Genomic DNA, 18,652 nt, shown 5'->3' with positions numbered 1-18,652 from the left:
GGCTTTGAGTCACTGTTGGGGCTCTCGATAGGTTTTTGTTAGCTACTGGATGTAGGAGAAAGGGTAGCGGGTTGTCCTATCCCCTGTGCTGCAGTGCCACCTTACGGCACTTCTTCTACAAACGCCTTATTTTTTTTTTTTCTCTTGCACCCACCCTGTTTTAATCTATGAGAATGAGAATGAGAAGGCTGCAGCACAGGTAGCCCCGAGAGGGGGGAAGCAGCTAGCACTTCAGAGAACTGCAGCTCCATTAACAAAGTCACTTCCCTATGCTGAACCACAGACAAGAAAGCTGGAAAAAATATTATCTAATTAATAGTGTTGTCTTAAAATTAACTGAACCTAGGGAATTCCTGACACGTATTTAACTAACCTGTTCTCGGAAATGTCCAGTGGCAAGATGCCCAGGCCCAGTTCCTCACCAGCCCTTTTGCTGAGTTGCACGCTCCAAGCGACCAACCTCCATCTCAGCTCTTGCTAGCTTTGGATCTCAAGTCCTGCCCTCTTCACAGGGTTTCTTTCCTGTATAACAATTTCATATTTAAGAACTGTTAACCAACTCTCCCCAAAATTTTCTTCAGATGATGCAATATCTATTCTTTTTCACTATTTTTCTGGGACCTATTTTCCAGGCCGCTGATCACTTGCATTCTTCTCATCTGGATTTTCTCCAGTGAGTTCATATCTTTATTCAAAGCATATAGTTACACGTTACTTAAAACTGGTCATGATACTTTATCAGAGGCTTTAGCCAAGACTAAATAGAGAATAGAATCATAGAATCATAGAATCACAGGATGGCTTGGGTTGGAAGAGGCCTTAAAGGTCATCTAACTCCAGCCCCCTGCCGTAGGCAGAGATGCCTCCCACTAGATCAGGTTGGCCAAAGCCCCATCAGCCTGGCCTTGAACACCTCCATGGATGGGGAACCCACAACTTCAAATGAAACTTCAAATGACGAGGTAAATAATGAACTTCTAATGTGTTTACAGACTATAACCTTGTATGTGCCTTTAGATACTTCATTTTAGGTCAGAGGTCTCCCAAAAGCCCATATTCATGATTCCGCTGGTAATAGAATGCTGACAAAAGCTTTATCATGCCTGTACTATTTGATTTCCTTATTATTAGCAGAGATAAGGAAATAATGACTCTCCCGTGGAATTGTGGGGAGACATAACACCGAGAGGGGCTGCAAGCACTTTGGAGAAGAGAATTAGAACTCAGACTTATTTTGTAAAACTGGAAAGGTGATTGGAATGACAGGGTGTAATTTGGTACTTTCTACCTGGAAGCAGAGAGCAGAATCCATCAAAGGGATGTAGGGAGCGACGGGGCTGGTATCAGTCCTGCAGGCAAGGATTTGGAGTCGCAGTGGGTTACAAGGGAGTATCATTGAAAAATAGCAAGCCGCTGCGCGAAAGGCAGATGTTATATGGAGCTATATACATAGGGATGTTATCGGTAAGGTGCTGTGAAACAGAACAGAGCAGAACAAGGATGCCTGTGTAAAAAGCATGAAGTGCAAAGAGTTACTTATTTTAAAAAGCTTTCTATGAACATAGAGATTTAACAAAATGTTTAGAGCATTTGCTTGAGCTTTGCAGAAAGTCCTAGGCCTTTGATTTTGGATGAAACTATATGTACATATATGCACATATACATATGTATCTGAGACATGTACAATCTCAAAATGCAGAAGGACTGAACTGCATCACAGACACAACATTTTGAGAGATTTCAAACTGAGCAAGGTTAAGTTCAAATAATCCTACAGCAGTTGGGCTAACCCACTATGGTACAATAACATCTTTCTCCCAAGAGTTCACTATGTAAATGAAGGAAGCCTTTTCCACAGCAATGCTTCTCTCTCTATTGTAATACTGATCACTTTATTAAACAGAATACATAAAATAATGGGAAGCATGGAGACAAACGGCATGAAAGGATAAAACTCAAAGAGGAAAAATTACATTACAAATTCAGTAGCATCTTGGTCCTTCAGTGTTTTCCAAGTAATAATGCAGGAATTTTATGATTCTAAAGCAATCAGAATGGCAAACAGAAACCATAGTTTCTTAATCCATGTTTCCGTCACCGCTAGAAAGACAACATCTGGACGATCCTAGAAAACTATGTCTCTTCCAAAGTCCAGCAAATCCAAAGGAAACAAATCATCTGAAGGATTTTGACAATGTAATTAATTCCCCCATAACTGTAGAGTGCACATCCCAGTATTACAAGTCGGGAGCAGTGTTGCTGTCTCATACAGGAACTACTCAAAAGTCTAAGGCTGAATGGGAATTAGTCAGAAGGGGTGAGAGTCAAAATAGTAAAAAAAAAAAAAAAAAAAAAAAGGCATTTTTTTGTAAGGGATGTAGAAGAGCGATGTGGACCTGAGAAAAGGAAGAGAGGAACAACAACAAAAGAAATGGGTATGAGAATCAAATGAGATACGGTAGGATAGAAAGAAAAATGGAAGGAGAGAAACCAAATGTAAACTCTGAAGAAGGAATAGCAACCAAAAAAGGATGGTTCCTGCTGACCAATTTTAAGTAGTTTTAGAAGTGGAGAATGCACCTGGAGTGGAGGCTGGTGATTTTGATTCTGAAGATAGAAAATGAACTAGGGCTACATTTGTTCTGTTTAATAACCTCACTTTTCATTTCAGCCATGGGTCCTGGTCCCATCATTCACTTTTCAATCTGATCATCCCTCTGCGTGCTATGCTGGAGCTACCTGGCCACTGTCCCCTAAGCCAGGGAGCAGCTCTGGCAGCTGCTCCCCACCAGCAGTGGGGGTGAGGCTCTGCCTGCTTCCTTCCCAGCCCAAGTGGAGCCAGCTCACCAGACAACGCACATTCCCACATACCGCATCGCCAAGCACACTGCACAGCATCACCTCACTGTGCCATTGAATCCCCGCTAAGAAGGGCTGGGCTTACTTCAAGCATTTGGAACTAAATAAGCACAAAGAATCATTACGACGACGTCAGGGCCACCACGTGGTGCCACACAGGAGACCTGTGCAGGCGCCCTGCAGCGGGATGTCTCCACAGAGGCCACCATCCCAAAGTAGTGAGAACACAAGCTGCTTTGCTGCAGCCATCTGTCCGATCTGCAGGGCAATCCCCAACTCCGCTGCCTTCTGTGGGCTAGATCTGGTGGCATGGGAAGAAGAAAAATCAGGTGGCAAACTGGTGACTCGTGAAACAAAGCACGAATTGCTTTCTTCTGGATGTAGGCACAGTGAGCTAGGACAAGCCCCTAATGCCAGATACTCCCCCGTCTTTAACATGACAGCAGACGCTTGTAACAGCGGCTGCAATCCAAACAAGTTATAACATTTCAGGATCACGTCCAGAATGATAGAAAACAATGAGTTTTGGCCTCCTGTCACACAACACACCCTTGATGTGGTAATACTAGAGTCACACATGGCAAGGTGCTCCATTATGAAACATTGCATAATCATCTTCATTAAGTAAATTATTTTCTGTTGGCATTCTCTGCTTATGATTTGTATTTTCCTGGTCATTGTTTACCTCATTCATGAATTAGATTTCTGCATTAGTTTTTTGGGGGGAGGGATTTAATTATTTCAACATGTTGCAAGAGTTTTTAATGGAGAAAACACATGAATGTTGATGAAATAGCATGAAAAGTAAAAATGTCACAGGGGTAACATAATCAGTGGTTTACTATTTTTCCAGGGGGGATAAAAATGGATCCTTTTCCATCAAAAATAACTACATTATATGACTATTAGAAGTGTTAATAACATGTTTGTCTATAAGGGCACAATTAGAAACATTTCTCCACTTTTTTATTTCACGTGATGAAGGAATAGGTAGATTTCATTGAACTTGGAATAAGCTTGACAGCATTCTTTTGTAATAACAGATTTTTTTCTTTGACCAGGACCATGTCCATAGTTAACAGTTGCTCATAAGCCTCCTGAAACCTCTGCGTCACAGTGCTGCTATTTGAAGACGTAGTATGTGAGTTTCCTATGTGCTTTCCATCTTGCATACGTACACCAGTACACTTTACTCTCTCGAGCCGAAGCAGATGAACGTCATCTACAGAATAACAAAACACAAGAATAAAGTCATGAGTCCTTATTCCGCCACATACCACCGGGAACTCTGACAGCCACACCATCCTTCCCAGGCAAATCACCCGTGCTCTATGTGCCCCATCTGTGACCAGAGGCCAGTTTTCTGAATGAGATGTGCTCAAGAAATATGGGTTAATAACAAAAGCTGGGTGTGTAGGAGATGGCAGGAGGGGTGACAATGTTACACAGAGGTACCATAATTAGGAGGACAGGACCAAGAACGCCTTGTTAGCATATGACAGGGAAGAAACAACAAAGGGCTCTGCAGGGAGAGATTGCAGAGAATGTTACAGAGCAGGGTCACCCCAGAGAGCACCTCAATTTCCCCTACCCATCTCTGGACGCTACTCACTGCGGGTAAATGCTGACAGGCAGCTAGGGAAATCCTGCCACGTATGGATGGCAGGATTTCGGGGAAAACTCCCCACACCCCCCGGGCCCCTACTTTCTCTAGCTGAAGAGCTACTCCCTGCCTGCAGAGCAACAACTGCAGCATGCCCATGCTTGCTTCCCAGGCCGGGAAGTGGTACTGGATAAGGATACTCCAGGAAAAAGGCATCCTGAAGCAACTCGCTGGCCATTTCACCTTGCTTTTTGTCCTCGTGGAGGCCAACTACGGCTGGTGTCCCTGCTGCTTACTCCACAACACCTGAAGCTGCTTACTTAGCACGGCGGGAGGCGGCTTCCCACACTCAATCTGCCTCCAAGCCGGGCTCCAAAACCACCCCACAAGCGCCGGCGTAGGCCTGCCTTTACCAACAGGGTCTGTACCGGCAGCTTCCTTCCAGCTGGGTCTTGACGGCAAGAGAGTAAACCCCCTTGAGGCATTTTACGGATTCCGCCCTCAGCCCTGACCGAACCCGTAACGGCCGCTCCCAACGGCCCCAACCGCTACCGGGCATGCGCGCAGGGGCAAGCCATCGCTCGGCCCTCCGCCGCCCAGCGGGTGCCGTCACTCGGGGCAGGGCGCCGCTCGGCCGCGGGGGTGGGCGTTTGGGCGGGCTCGGCGGCGGCCGCTGCTGTTCCGTGCTGCGCTGCTGCGGCTGAAGGAGACTCGAGGACGGGGCCCAGCACGGTGCCGGTGCCGCCGCCCCGCTCCCTCCCCGCTCCATGCGCAAGATGCTGCTGGCCGCGCTCTCCCGAGTGTTGCCCGGCCCGGCCGCCGCCGCCGCCGCCGGCAGGACGGTGAGGGGGGGGCTGCTGACGGGTGGGGGGGGGGTAAGGCCCCAACGGTCGCTGGAGGGGGTGGGGGTGCGCGCGGGCGGCCGTTGGGGCCGTTGTGGCCGTTGGTGTCGGCCTGCGTGTGTGAGGGGGGCGGCGGAGAAACAACAACCATAATAATAATAAGTGGGTTGGGGTTTCAGTTTTGTCAGCTCTGTTTCAAGCTCTGTATTTAGAAATAAGGTGGTCGCTGGGGGGGAGGGTGCTGTCTGTAAACAGCTGGGCTTTTCCTGCGCTTGCAGCCTGAAGCGTACCTCAGGTATGCTCCTGGCCTGAGTGAAGGCAGGCCCGGCTTCCCTGTTGAGTGAGGCCAATGTTTGGGGAAGTACGCCATGTGCACGGCGTGTGCTGTCACACGAGGGCAGGACGTGCCGCCCAAGGTGCTGGCTGGAGTGCGGCCAGGGGGCCGCTTGGAGGCTGGCACCCATAGGTGCCCTGTCCGGAGGCTCTTGGTACACGTACTAAATTAGGTATAAAATGCAGTGATCCCTTTTTGAAAGCCTTTTACAGGCCACTTTCTAAGTTCACCCACCTGGTCCCTTTCTGGAATGCTTTGCCTTTGCTCAAATAACAATCATTTGAGCTCTTCCTGAATTTTGGTTCAAACTGTGTTGTTTCATGTTATTTCTGTTTCATTTGTTGTGTTTTATCTCTTTTACATGAAACATTTTCACAGTTCTCTTCTACCTTCTCATTTTCCTTATTCCATTATAATGACTGTGGCCATGAGGAGAAAGTAATCTAGCTGAAAAAAAAAAAGACACGGCAAGATCATATTTGTTTATTTTTTTTGGCAGTGTTAAAGGGCGCTTTTTGGTAGGTGAGATCAATAGCCTTTTTGACACTGAGAGTAAATTTCTTACTGTGTTTCTGGTAATTCACTTGCCCAGTAATTTCTTGCCCTGGCAAGAAGGCCTGTGGGTGGCTGGTTTCACAGGAATGGCATGAGAGAGAAGGTTCATCAGCAAATCTTTCTGTGTGCGTTGGGACTGTATGGAATACGCATCGGAATGTATTCCTTAATTTACAAGTAAATTACGTTAAAATTTATGGATGGATGCCAAAAATTTGTTCCTTACTGCATGTACTTGGCCTGTTTCTGACATGCTGTGCTTTCCAAGATGTCCAAACCAGACCCACTTTGGATATCTTAATGCCGTTTTTTGGATCCTGGTGGCTGCCAAATATGCAAAGATTTCTCTTTACTTGTTTTTAGGCATTTATAACAGAGGCATAAATTACTAAACAAATAGCGGCAGTCTTAATCCATTAGGCAGCGTTTTATATCGGTTTTGGTTATATTATAGAGTGTAAAGTTGATTTTCCATGACTCAGAGCTTACCTGTAAACTGTGTTCCAGTTTGCTAATAATGTGCTGATTTCTCCTCCCCAGTTGTTTGCTGCAGCTACTTACTCTTTTTTCTTTATCCTTTTTTCCTTCCAAATGCTGCTAACCTAGGGAGCTGTTAGTGAGGTAAGGCCTAAACCAGTTTGGTCAAGGTTTTCTTTATTTCTTTTTTTAATATGTACTGGCCATGTGTGAAGAACTTTTGTACAGACTGCCTTGCGTTGCTTTCGTGTAGTGCTCAGGGCTGGGATCGGACCAGGCTGGTCTCCAGAGGTCCCTTCCAACCTGAGCCCTTTGGTGGTTCTGTGAATAGTAAACTCTTGACATACTTCCAGCTGTAGAACTAAAATAGCTTTTTATCGCTGATAATACTGTTGCATTATGGTAAACAGTGTAGAAACCTGGTTTAAATTTAAAAACCCTAAATATTGAATCAGATAATGTGGGGGGTTGGGAGATGATGATAGCCAGATCAAATAGGCAACAGTAGATAGCGAAGACGGATTGAGAAAATTTCATTTTTTTTTTTTTCCAAATTTTATATCTATCAATCATACCGTTGTTGGAGACATGGGACTGAATAGTCTCAAAATTTTGAAAGAATGAACCTTGAGCTAAGTGTGTGCAAATGCCAGAGTTGAATAAGCTACAGAAAGTAATGTGTAATTTAATTAGCAATATGATTTTGCTGCTAAAGATCAAGTGCATTCCTTATGGCCACAAGGCATGCGTGAATAGATGACCATCATATAGTAAAGTTATTCAAGAATACCAGTTGTTGGTCAGGTAATAATAGGCTGTCCACACTCTGTTACAAAGAACATCAGTATTTGTTTAAATGTCTTTCTTGTCTCTCCCCTGCTCTGCCAGCTATTCTGTACTTGTGTGTTTCATGTATCCGTAGGTAGTGGCCATGCTATTACCCGCTTACATAGTACTCTCCTTCTTCACTGCTTGTTGCCTTGCATCCACCCACCTTCTTTTCCTGTTAAAAGGAAAGAGCGATTGTAGTTCATGTTCCACACATCTGACGTGTTTTGTTTTTTTTCCAAATAAAGTTTTTGTTCCGTCAAGGTGAAATTCCAGTCAGTGCTGAGAACCATTAAAATGTGCATTGGTTGTGTTTGTATAGGGAATAGGTCATGTGCAGGGAAGAGTATGTATTTGTAGGATTTTGATGCTTTTCACGGTATTTTGAACCTTATTGGTTTTCTTTAATTAATCAAGGGTATAATTTCTGATCCTAATTTCAAATGCCGGGTTTTAAGGAATTCTAGTACGTATGTACAAAATAAGTTATCTAATACTATAAGGATATGCCACTGGAGAGTTTCATTAAGAATTATTTCAGTTCGGGTGTACTGTTAGAAATTTGACAATTTGTTTGCTTTAGCGTTTCATTATGTTTCAATGTTGCTCATATTTTTTTTGTCTTTTTTTTTTAAGGCCTCTCGAGTGATGGTAGCATCACGTAACTATGCAGACTTTGCAAATGAAGCTACATTTGAAATTAAGGTAACGAAGCTGAACACTTAACACTGGTATTCCGTGTAAGCACTGTCATAGATCTTGAAATGATGGACACTAGAATTTTCAGAACCAAGCCCTGTGCTACCTGGCCTGATTTTTAGATGGAGCTGGAAGCACGCTGCTTGGAAGTCTGTGGTCGTTTGTCTGTGTTAATTCAAAGTAGTGTGCAAGTGTATTGTGTGAAATTCCTTTGGGCTTCAGTGGAGCTGCTCTGGAGAGACTGTTGCTGTAATACTGAATGTCATATAACCTGTAAAGCAGTATTTTGCCCATCTGCGTTGACTGAGCAATTTGTTGGTGTGTTCCACTGGACTGGAAGGATTTTTGGTATGAGTACCTAAAATCAGCCCTCCATGCAACTGAGGATAGGCCATGGTTTGGGGAGGATGTGCTGTGGTATGCGTTGTGTGGTTTTACTGGCGGGGTGGCTGCTGCCACAGCAGTTTATAACTGGGTAGAAGTGGTGGTAGAAGAGGTGAGGTCCAGTCTTAGGACCAGATCTTACAAATTCCCACAGAGGAAACTCCTCTGTCTTGTCACTTCACTAAACCTCTGTACGTCTTGTCAAGTATTTGGTATGCACAACCATGGAAATGAGCTTTTCTAGTACTTTGTGAGCACTTAACTTCACCTCCTGGTAGTAGGAACTATAAGGTTTCATTTCATAAATGGAAATCTGTCTTATTGAAAGTAAAGCTTTTATTTTCCTGAATTTGGAGATAGTGCACAGACTTTATAGTTAGTTTGACCTGGAAATGTAGGTTTTCCTGGCTTGCCCTTTAAAAAGTTATTACAATCTGGATTGTAATGGTGCGTCAGAGAAAAATGTGATAGAAATGGGATCAGCTACTTTCAAGAAATAAATACTTGTTCAACTTTGCAGAAATGTGACCTCCATCGCCTGGAAGAAGGCCCTAGTACCACGGCAGTGATGACTCGAGAGGAGGGGCTTCATTACTACAAGACGATGCAGACCATACGGCGCATGGAGCTGAAGTCTGACCAGCTGTACAAGCAGAAGATTATTCGTGGCTTCTGCCACTTGTATGATGGTCAGGTGAGATGATTTTTTCCCCCAAAGATGTTTTTATATTGTCTTGCCATACTTACCTAGGGATTTGAATAGATAGGAGAGTAAATCTATAACTGGGTGTCTGCATAGAATGGCTGAAGTTGTAATGGGATCTGTGACTTGGTTCTTTATTTCTTTAAAAACTGTCTCTGAGCACACAAGGGAATCCCTGCAGTCTTGAGACAGCAATAGGAAGAGAGAGAAGGTAGGCTTTTGTTCCAGTGGCTCATAGATCAGGTACCCACTATAAAGCAAGAGTCAAAAGAACTTCCTGCACATGGTGAAACTTTGTCTGTCCATCTGCCCATTTTTGAATTGCAGTTTAGACCCTTCATTTGGGAGATGTGTGTAGGAAAAAGCCTGCGGGGCTTTTTAGCTTTTCATTTTCCTCCTGTCTAATTTTGTTGGCTGCAGACAGGACGGGTTGCAATATGGAGCCCAAGTCTGTCGTAGCTCTGGATTTTGGTAAAACAGGCCTAACCTCTCCTTGGTATTCAAGGCAGCCTACTGTATCAGTGCCTTTTCTCTTTTCTCCTTTATTTCTTGTAAGGGGACCATAGACTTTGCCATGCTGCTGACTGTGGAAACTCTGTGCTTTTCTTCATTGCTAAACTTACTTTTCATCTGTAACAGGAGGCTTGCTGCGTAGGGCTTGAAGTTGCCATAAAGCCTACAGACCATGTAATAACAGCGTACAGAGCTCACGGTTTTACCTATGCACGAGGTGTTCCCGTTCGAGAAATTCTTGCTGAGCTTACAGGTAGGCACTAAGTAAAAATGAAGATTCACATGCTGCTGTACTCGTGTCAGAATTTTTTACTCAAATTCAAAATGCAGTTAATGCACAAAGTATACCAGGGCTTCAGAAGTAATTTAGGGACGTAGAGAAAAGTCTTTAATTTTATGATGTTGCCACTAGTCATAAGCTGAGGCATACTTTTAGAAAGCTTCTTGACACCTTATGCCATGTTTGATGTGCTACAGCAGCTTCCTTAAATGAAACTCAGTGGTGGTTATCATTTATTCTCGATAGGGCAGGGTGTTACCCTCCCTTGGAGGCAGACTTGGATTTTTCTGAATTATGCTGCAGAAGTCTTAGAAAGACTGATAGGCACTGCTTGTAATGATAAAAATGAATGGTTTGGGAAATTTTGACTATAACAAGAATATGAAATGGTAATCCCTACCTAAGATTTTGCAGAAAGGAAATGGTTATTGACAATAGGATCATAAATGGAGTAGCCAAGAGAACAGTGGGTAAGCCTGCTGAGATCTGCGTACTGATGCCAGAAGTGAAAAATTAACAAGGAATTTGAAGGCCTTTGTATGCTGCTGGTATTATGAATCATTGCTGTAATGAAGACTTAATCTGAGCATTTGCATGCTTGAAACAATGTAGGAAAGCACATTGTGGAGGTAGAGAAGACGTATGGTTTTATATATTAAGATACCATGTGTTTATTAAAAATGCATATTGGTAGCATACACAGGCACCTAGAACCCGGTAAATGATTGACTTGCCAAATGTTGCTAGGTACAGGTAAGGAAGAAAGTAAAGAAGGAGACGGACTGAGGTGTGTTATTGGACCTGAAACCATAAATACTGGTGCTGTTGTTGTCTGATTCTTTTCAAGGCATCATATTCTATAGCATTACGCTTGGTATTAGTGGGGCCCTGTTAATGGGGGAAGAACAGCAGCCATACAGAGACTGTTGTTACGAAAAATGGTGCTTGGAGCAAGTTTCTGGATAGGTGTGCCACTGGAGTTGATTTTTTACGAACAAAGTTCTTGACTGAAAATGCAAAACTGAAAGAGAGCCTGAGTTACAGTGACTGGGAAGTGACAGAATTTAAAAATCTTTGAACAAGCAGGAAGCAGAATCAACCGAAGACTAGCAGATAAGATCGTCCTACAGGAAACAAACTATAGGAAAGGATTGTCTGGGAGAATTAACAGTTCCCTGAGGAATGATACTGTGGAGACCAGAGCAGATTGTTAAAGGAAGAGTAGAAAGAATAGGAAAAAGTGACTTTGGTAAATAAGAATTCTAAGTTAAAATACAAGAGGAAGGATTGCACAAAAATGTGGAGGAGGTTACTGATGTTTAAGTATAAAACAGTATTTTCATGATTAAAATTAGTCTTTTTGTTTGTTTTGTGTTTGTTTTGTGTTTGTTGTTTTTTTTTTTGCTTTGGCCCTAGCTGCAGAATCTGTCGAAGCCCATGTGAAACCATTTCATGGGCACAGTAAAAGTACAAGGAAGACCAATAATAAAAATAATTCATCCTTAAGAAAGGGAAGTACAGATTCCAGAGCAGCACCAACACTCTACGTCTAATGTGATCACCAACCCCAAGGCAATATAAGCAAACTGTGCTTAGAAGTAAAATACAAGCCTTTATGATTAGGGGAAAAAAACAGATTAGGCTAGGAAATGTAAGAAAAGTGGCACAGGCTGATGAGAAATTGTGTGTTCTTCGATTAGCTGGGCCTGATCCACCTGACCAATTTTAGAAAACTTCTTGCAGCTCAAACTTGCTTTAGGCAAATTTTTTGTAATGTAAATCAGTGCTGCATCTGAAAATAAAATATTATATATAAACAATAATATAATAAATAATATAAATAGAAAATATAAATATATTTACATTTTAAAAAGCAAATGGAGGAAAAATAGAAATAAGGCAGTTGACCACGGTTTATTCCTGGAGCAGATAATCAAATTATGCTGTGAGTACTTCATTACCTAAAAGGTGACATTAAGAGCCAACATAATTTGCCAAAGTACATTATGTTAAACCAATCTGATTTCCTCTTCTGAGAGGAAACAGAACTAATGGACAAGGAAGAAACACGTAGATAACAAGCTTTCCTTATTATTGTTTAGTAAAGTTTTTTGATGGTAGCAGCTGTGATCCTACAAAAGAAATTTCACATAAATCATGATTCAGTAATGTAGCTGGAAAACCACTGATTATCAAAGTTCTTGTTGAACTAGACGGGTGTATTCAGCAAGGTGTTAAGGTAGCTCTGCTGCCAGTGTAGTTCTGCTCATAATTAAGAAAACAGTGTGGAGGATTGCATTTGCTGAATTGGTGGAAGATAGCAAGCCTTGTGTTGGGGAGAGATTGGCGTGAGAGGTTGCCTTTTGACAGCTGTACCTTGTTGCATACATTTTATTACATCAAAATAATCTTAATGCTTAGCCTCTGCAGGACCTCAGCTAGGGAGCAGTACTTTTGCTGGTTTTGATAACTGGATAGGCAGCTAACAAAAATTGATTGTTTACCTTGTTTCTGCGGGCAAGGGGAGATAACAGCAAATAAAAAGGCTGACTTTTGAAAAATGCGTGTTTTAAATAAAAAGTAGGTTGAATTTGGAATGGAATTTGAGTGTGGTACTTTCTGGTACTGATGGCACCAGGGAGTTTGCTCTTTTAGTGCACTGTCATGGACACTGACCTCTGTCCCCCAGCTATGTTTGAGTACACTTAATGTGTATTTGAAAACGTTATTCATTTGATGGGACTTCTTGTGGTGCTTATGGGCTGCCAGTTATCTGCAAACAACAGCTTGAATAATGCTGGGCTAGGTATTGATGTTTATATGGAGGTTGGGAGTTGTGTTGTTGTTTTTCTTATTTTTTATTTTGAATCTGTAATTTTTACTTTTGGTTATTGTCAAAGAGAAGACGTAGATTATTGCAATTAATTTGGACCTGTTCATATCTCTACTGCAGAAGCAAGAATTTAAAAGGACTGTTACATATTTCTTGTTATAGTAGCACAGATTGCATGTATGAGAAATGTAGACCACGTTGGCTATTAAAAAATAAATAAAATTTCTACTTTGCTAGAGAGTGATTTTGTGTTGAGGACACTGAAATTCCTTGGGTGGTTTTGAAGTTTCTTCATAAATCTCATTTTGTATTTCTTGAATTGTGTTTTTGTTATCATTCTTCCTCCTGGCTTTTTATTTGTTTTGTGATGCATTTAACCGTAAAGTCTGTGGAGAGAGGCCGTTATGTCCGGTGTTTGAGAATCAGTGTCTTACCTCCACTGAGGTGACTCTGATGACAAATACAATGTTGTCTTCGGGTTGTTACCTTTTAAGGAATTGGATTAGATGTTACCATTTGTATAGTATTTTTCCTCAGAAAAAATAATCACTTCTTGATCATGTTTCAGGTCGAAAAGGAGGATGTGTGAAGGGAAAAGGAGGATCGATGCACATGTATACCAAAAACTTCTATGGTGGTAATGGTATTGTTGGCGCTCAGGTATGCATGTGACTTCTACTTTAAAACACAAGTTGAAATTGGCTCGTGTCCCATGACAATGTTTCCTCTAGTGTTGTTAACAACTCTTCATTCGTTGAGCAGATCCCTAACACAGTAAACGTCTCTTGACATTTCATCAGCTGCTTGTCTCCAACTCCCCTGAACGTTGTTCTAAAATTTTGTCTTGTCCTGTGCTCTGTGATAGGTTCCTCTTGGAGCTGGGATTGCTCTGGCATGTAAATACTTCGGTAAAAACGAAGTGTGTCTGACTTTGTATGGGGACGGTGCAGCCAATCAGGTAACTTTGTCTACATGTGACTGTCAGGAGTCTGTCTGTGGGTAATCTGTTTTCCCTCTGTGAACCGTGAGCTCTGCCTTTTTGCAAGGTAGCAGGAGCACATCTTTAGCCTGTTCAGTCTGCAACACAGACAACATCTGGCTTGGAACTAAAAATAAGATTTTTATGTTGGGCTTTCTGCTGCAAGGATGCTTAATTAAAGGAGCCCACTGATACGAAGCATCTCGCAGAGCTGCTTCAGACATTCAGGCAGTTGTTTTCATATTTGGGGCGGAAAAATGAAGCCAGATAAGAAATAAGTGTTTTAGAGTGCAATGTTAATACAGCTTGCCACTTTGAAAACACCGGTAGAGAGCTCAGCTCTTGTTTTTCCCTGACTTAAAGTAGTAAGGCTGATGCAGACAGTGTTGTTGAACTTTTCTTTTACTTTGCTGTAGCAGTGTCCTGCCAAGTTAATCAGTCGTGAAGTTTCTAATGACTGTTCCTAAAATACTTTGATTAAAGTAGGTTTCTTGCTACCAAAACACAGATACTAAAATAGATTTAAACATATAGAGGATCTGAGAACTATTAGTTGGGGTGAAAGCTGCCTTACCTGGTGTAACTTCTCTTATTCCTGCTGAGCTGGAGTAGCTGCTTTCAGATTACTTTTAGTGTTCAAAGTTTTACTAGTTAGACATCTGCAGCTGAATGATTTTTCAGTAGAGCCTAATACTTGAAGTTTGAACTCCCTGACTAGAAATAACTTCTCCTTTACTTTCAGGGCCAGATATTTGAAACATACAATATGGCAGCCTTGTGGAAATTGCCTTGTGTTTTTATCTGTGAGAACAATCGGTATGGGATGGGAACTTCGGTTGAAAGAGCTGCAGCCAGTACTGACTACTACAAAAGAGGAGACTTCATTCCAGGGCTCAGGGTGAGTGCAACTCCAGCTTGTTTTGAGGTGTGCTGGTGCATGCAATAAGTGTATTTCTCAGTATATTTATAAATGTTCTTAAATAGGAAAACATAAATTTGAATTCCTATTGCATTTACAATATAGAAGTAATGAATTTGTAGGTTTAGTTTTTGGCAACGTTTTGGCTCAACTTGCTGTTCTGCATCTCAGGTGGATGGCATGGATGTTCTCTGTGTCCGAGAAGCAGCCAAGTTTGCAACTGAGCACTGCAGAGCTGGAAAAGTAAGTCAGTAGCCATTGCTTTACTCTGGGTAGAAGTCTTAGCAGTAGTTGCTGCATAAAATGTTTCTCATCTAGCCCAGTTTTCTGTAGTAGCTATGAATTGTTTAGCATTCATTTATTTTTTCTCCACTGAATGGAACCTGGAAGTAATTGAGGGGTTATTTAATTTTGTTAGAATTACGTACATGCAACTGGTATTTAGTTAACCCAAAAAAAAAAAACAGACCTGGTACCCTGTTAACTTCCTGTTTTCTACCTTACTTAAATTCTGTTGTGGAAAACACGTAGACTGTTAGGCAGCTGTGTTCTTGTGAAGAGATTTCTTAGGGTAAGTGGCAAGAAAAATAATCCTATATTTACAACAAAGGGAAAGTGAAGTTCTGTGAGACTTGATACATGATGACAAGATATCTATTTTTATATGCCTCCGTAGCAATGCATACAGAACTAGATAAAACCTTAAGGTTTTTCAGCACAAGTGTCTGTCACCCAAGAATGATATATTGGTTCTCACGTTTTTTGAAATATTTAGCAAAATGGGATTTATGCTTGGAACGCACAGCGTGAAAAGAAGAAAAGTTCATACAGAAGAACTAGCTTCTGCTAGTTATAATCTTAAAGTGAAAATAATAGGCGATTTGAAATAGTCTGTGTAATGGTTCAATGGCATTGGCGGGGACCAAATGGCGTAATACTGCTCAGTAAGAACGCAAAAGTAAAGGCTAGTAATATCAACGTAATCTTATTTGAAAAGAGTTGTTTCATTTTACTAGTTGCCATAAGGCTATGTGAATTAATTAAACTAAGAAAATTGCATTAAAATCATTCGTCATTGGTGCAGTAAGTATTTGCTATAGGTGAGCTGCTATAACAGCACATGGCTTGCTCAAGGTGATAATGCTCTCTTTGCATCTTGTCTTTTTGAGGGTCCTATTGTGATGGAGTTGCAGACATACCGTTATCACGGCCACAGTATGAGTGACCCTGGAATAAGGTACTGTGAAATACTTTCTTGGCATTTGCTGAAAATAATTAAGTGTTGATGGTCAAGATCAGGAAACTGTCATGGATTGGTGTTTAAATCCAGTGTGAAGTGCAGAAAGGTTGTCATGATGAAATCACTGTGCCAAGTCTGGTCACTCATCTCATTGCTCAGTGGGTAATTGGGGCAATGTAACGTACCTGTTTTATTTGCACTATTAAGAAATTCAGTTCTAGAACAAGAACTAAGTTTAAGTTTCTGTACTTGTTAATGAATTCTGCACTCAGTGTGAGTTTATGGAGAGTTCAAAGTAAGCTTGGACTGAAAAGCAGTGCACTTCTGTAGGGTTTTTAGAGTATATAAAATCCTGTAACTTAAAAGTATAAAAACAGATGAAGTCAAGCGGAATACTTCTTAAAAATACAATCAATCATAGAGATGCTAGAAAGATTTGGGCAATGTGTGCTATCTGACAAACCTGAACTGACCCGTGTGAAGTAGGCTGTGTCTTAACACATCATCAGAAACTTGTATTGAAATGGAAGCTTTGGTAGAGAGGGATGTGTTTCATGAGCTCAAAAGTTACGTGACCCACCTTACACCACAGCAAGCCACTGAGCCCCGGCTGTTATTTCCCTGAGGAGATGGAAAGGGGTAAATGCTGCCCCTAGAGATAACTGTCTTGGGCTGCAATAGCTTCCCTCTCCCTGCCTACATTATATTCAAGTCGGGATCTGTTTCAGCTCAGTCTCCACTTTCAAATCGAAGAAGTGTTCTAGATGTGGCTGTGCTGTCCTTTGAGTAATGAATGCTGCTGTATTTTCATTGCGTTCCTGACAATTCTTTGGTCACGCCACTTCTGTAAAAGGGAGCTGTGACCAGAACCTCACTTCTGTTCAAGGACACCACTAAAGGATACCATCTCTTTGCTTGTCTTGCTCCTAGCTATCGTACTAGAGAAGAAATCCAAGAAGTGAGAAGCAAAAGTGATCCCATTACTTTGCTGAAGGACAGAATGATCAACAATAACCTTGCAAGCATTGAAGAATTAAAGGTACAGTTTTAAGTAGATGTTTAAGCAAGCTCTTGTGCATTCACATACTAGTTATCTCTGAGAAGCATGTTTACACTGTATTGTGTATCATCACTTGTTCTTAGAGGGTTTTTTTGTTGGAGTATTTTTTTTTTTTAATTAGTTGGTCTAATTTCACTGAAATTAGTTGAAATTTCACTGTAGACCAACTAATGAGACTACTCTGCTGAAACAGCATAGCTCAGTGCAAGGCTCTTCAAATACATCTCTTGTCATACTAAGATCTAGAAATCAAAATTGCCCATATGAGCTAGAAAGGAGGTAAATCTCTGAACTTGCAGTGTTTTACAGTGACAAAGGTTGTTGGTCGTGAACGAGCCAGAAACCCTCAAAGCAAATAATCTAAAACTTTTGCTAATTTCTTTTTAAAATAAAACAAAGGAAAAGTAAAAAAGAGTTGAGTGTTTAGCATATGAGGAGAGAAGGGGGAACAGGGACAAAGAAAGGACTTCTAGTCAAATCTAAGAACGCCCAGTGTAACTTCAACTATATACTTGCAGGCCTCAACATCATCTGTACATAAAGTGAGTAGAGTATACTGACAGTTAAAGGTTAAGCTATAAATAGAACATGTCGTATACTTAGCCCTCTCATGTAGGGGGTTAGTAAGTTTATCACTACTGAAAAAAATGATTTTTACGAAAGACTTGTGTGTAGGGTATACAGTGATAGCAGCAGAGGTGGTATTGAGATCTGCTTACAGCATACGAAGGTCTCTCTGCATCTAAAGTGATGGGTTGGATGGTGATAAACTGACTGACAGGGTTGCAGTTAAAAGTTTGCTACATTCTTACTGCTTTGCAGAATCAGAATTCAGAAAGAAAAATGCTCGGTGTGGTCATGTTCATCTAGGAATAAGTTAATAATACCAACTAAAGGGACAAATGCTTCACTTTAAAAAAATGTGAAAAGTCCCTCCCTACTAATCTGTTATAGACAGCATTAGCACCAAGTCTGGCCAGTACTTCATTGTTGCTTTTAACTTCAAGATTAGGTTGCTTTTTCTGAGCTGCCTTCAAATTAACATTTCTTTTCTTGGTTTAGGAAATTGATGTGGCAGTGAGAAAGGAGATAGAGGAAGCTGCTCAGTTTGCTACCACTGACCCAGAGCCACCACTGGAAGAACTAGGTAACCACATTTACTACAATGAACCACCCTTTGAAGTGCGTGGCCCAAACCAGTGGATAAAGTACAAGTCTGTCAGCTAATGGCCTTTTTATTGGGCACAACTTATTCATAAGAATAAGTGAATGCATAAGAAGAACTGTAATGACTCAAATAAACCTTAATCTTATTTAAAAGCTCTTTCAAATAAGGAGGTGTTGTGTAAGGCAATCCGTCACAGCATGGGTTGTCTTAAACATGCCTGAATGTTTTGGAAGGAGCTGTATTCAGAGAAGGCAATGGTTTATTTAAATTGCTATGTATTTGCTTTACAAACTTTTCTTTGAAGTGCTGTATGTGTCATGTACAGTGTAAAGACAAAAAAAATTAAACTTCAATAACATTTAATTTGGTTGTCTGT

The 18,652-nt window shown here is 41.4% G+C and overlaps 1 protein-coding gene and 1 long non-coding RNA gene across 3 annotated transcripts; one reads left to right on the top strand and one right to left on the bottom strand.

The window, feature by feature from the left end:
- Positions 1-3,613: 3,613 nt before the first annotated feature.
- Positions 3,614-4,966, bottom strand: LOC118164522. Its single transcript, XR_004749536.1, has 2 exons — positions 4,783-4,966; positions 3,614-4,081 (listed from the first exon to the last, which is right to left on the bottom strand). It is a non-coding gene; the product is annotated as an uncharacterized LOC118164522 (long non-coding RNA).
- Positions 4,967-5,110: 144 nt separating this feature from the next.
- On the top strand, positions 5,111-18,639 carry PDHA1 (pyruvate dehydrogenase E1 subunit alpha 1). Of its 2 annotated transcripts, XM_035321947.1 has the most exons (12): positions 5,111-5,304; positions 6,800-6,814; positions 8,135-8,203; positions 9,102-9,275; positions 9,924-10,050; positions 13,479-13,570; positions 13,776-13,868; positions 14,632-14,787; positions 14,980-15,051; positions 15,978-16,045; positions 16,979-17,087; positions 18,171-18,639. In XM_035321947.1, the coding sequence occupies exons 1-12, from the start codon at positions 5,230-5,232 to the stop codon at positions 18,333-18,335; spliced, it is 1,215 nt and encodes a 404-aa protein (XP_035177838.1). In that variant the 5' UTR covers positions 5,111-5,229; the 3' UTR covers positions 18,336-18,639. The 2 variants fall into 2 exon arrangements, with proteins under 2 accessions (XP_035177838.1, XP_035177913.1); XM_035322022.1 differs by lacking the exon at positions 6,800-6,814.
- Positions 18,640-18,652: the final 13 nt, after the last annotated feature.

Source organism: Oxyura jamaicensis, chromosome 1, assembly GCF_011077185.1.
Source record: "Oxyura jamaicensis isolate SHBP4307 breed ruddy duck chromosome 1, BPBGC_Ojam_1.0, whole genome shotgun sequence".
Taxonomy (NCBI): Eukaryota; Metazoa; Chordata; class Aves; order Anseriformes; family Anatidae; genus Oxyura; species Oxyura jamaicensis.
This window is presented reverse-complemented; position numbering and strand designations above follow the sequence as displayed.

Bases quoted from the DNA above. Each gene is read 5' to 3' on its own strand.
- PDHA1 (XM_035321947.1), top strand. From the start codon at position 5,230: ATGCGCAAGATGCTGCTGGCCGCGCTCTCCCGAGTGTTGCCCGGCCCG. The intron at 10,051-13,478 runs GTAGGCACTAAG...ATCATGTTTCAG, and splicing joins AATTCTTGCTGAGCTTACAG to GTCGAAAAGGAGGATGTGTG. The intron at 16,046-16,978 runs GTACTGTGAAAT...TCTTGCTCCTAG, and splicing joins ATGAGTGACCCTGGAATAAG to CTATCGTACTAGAGAAGAAA.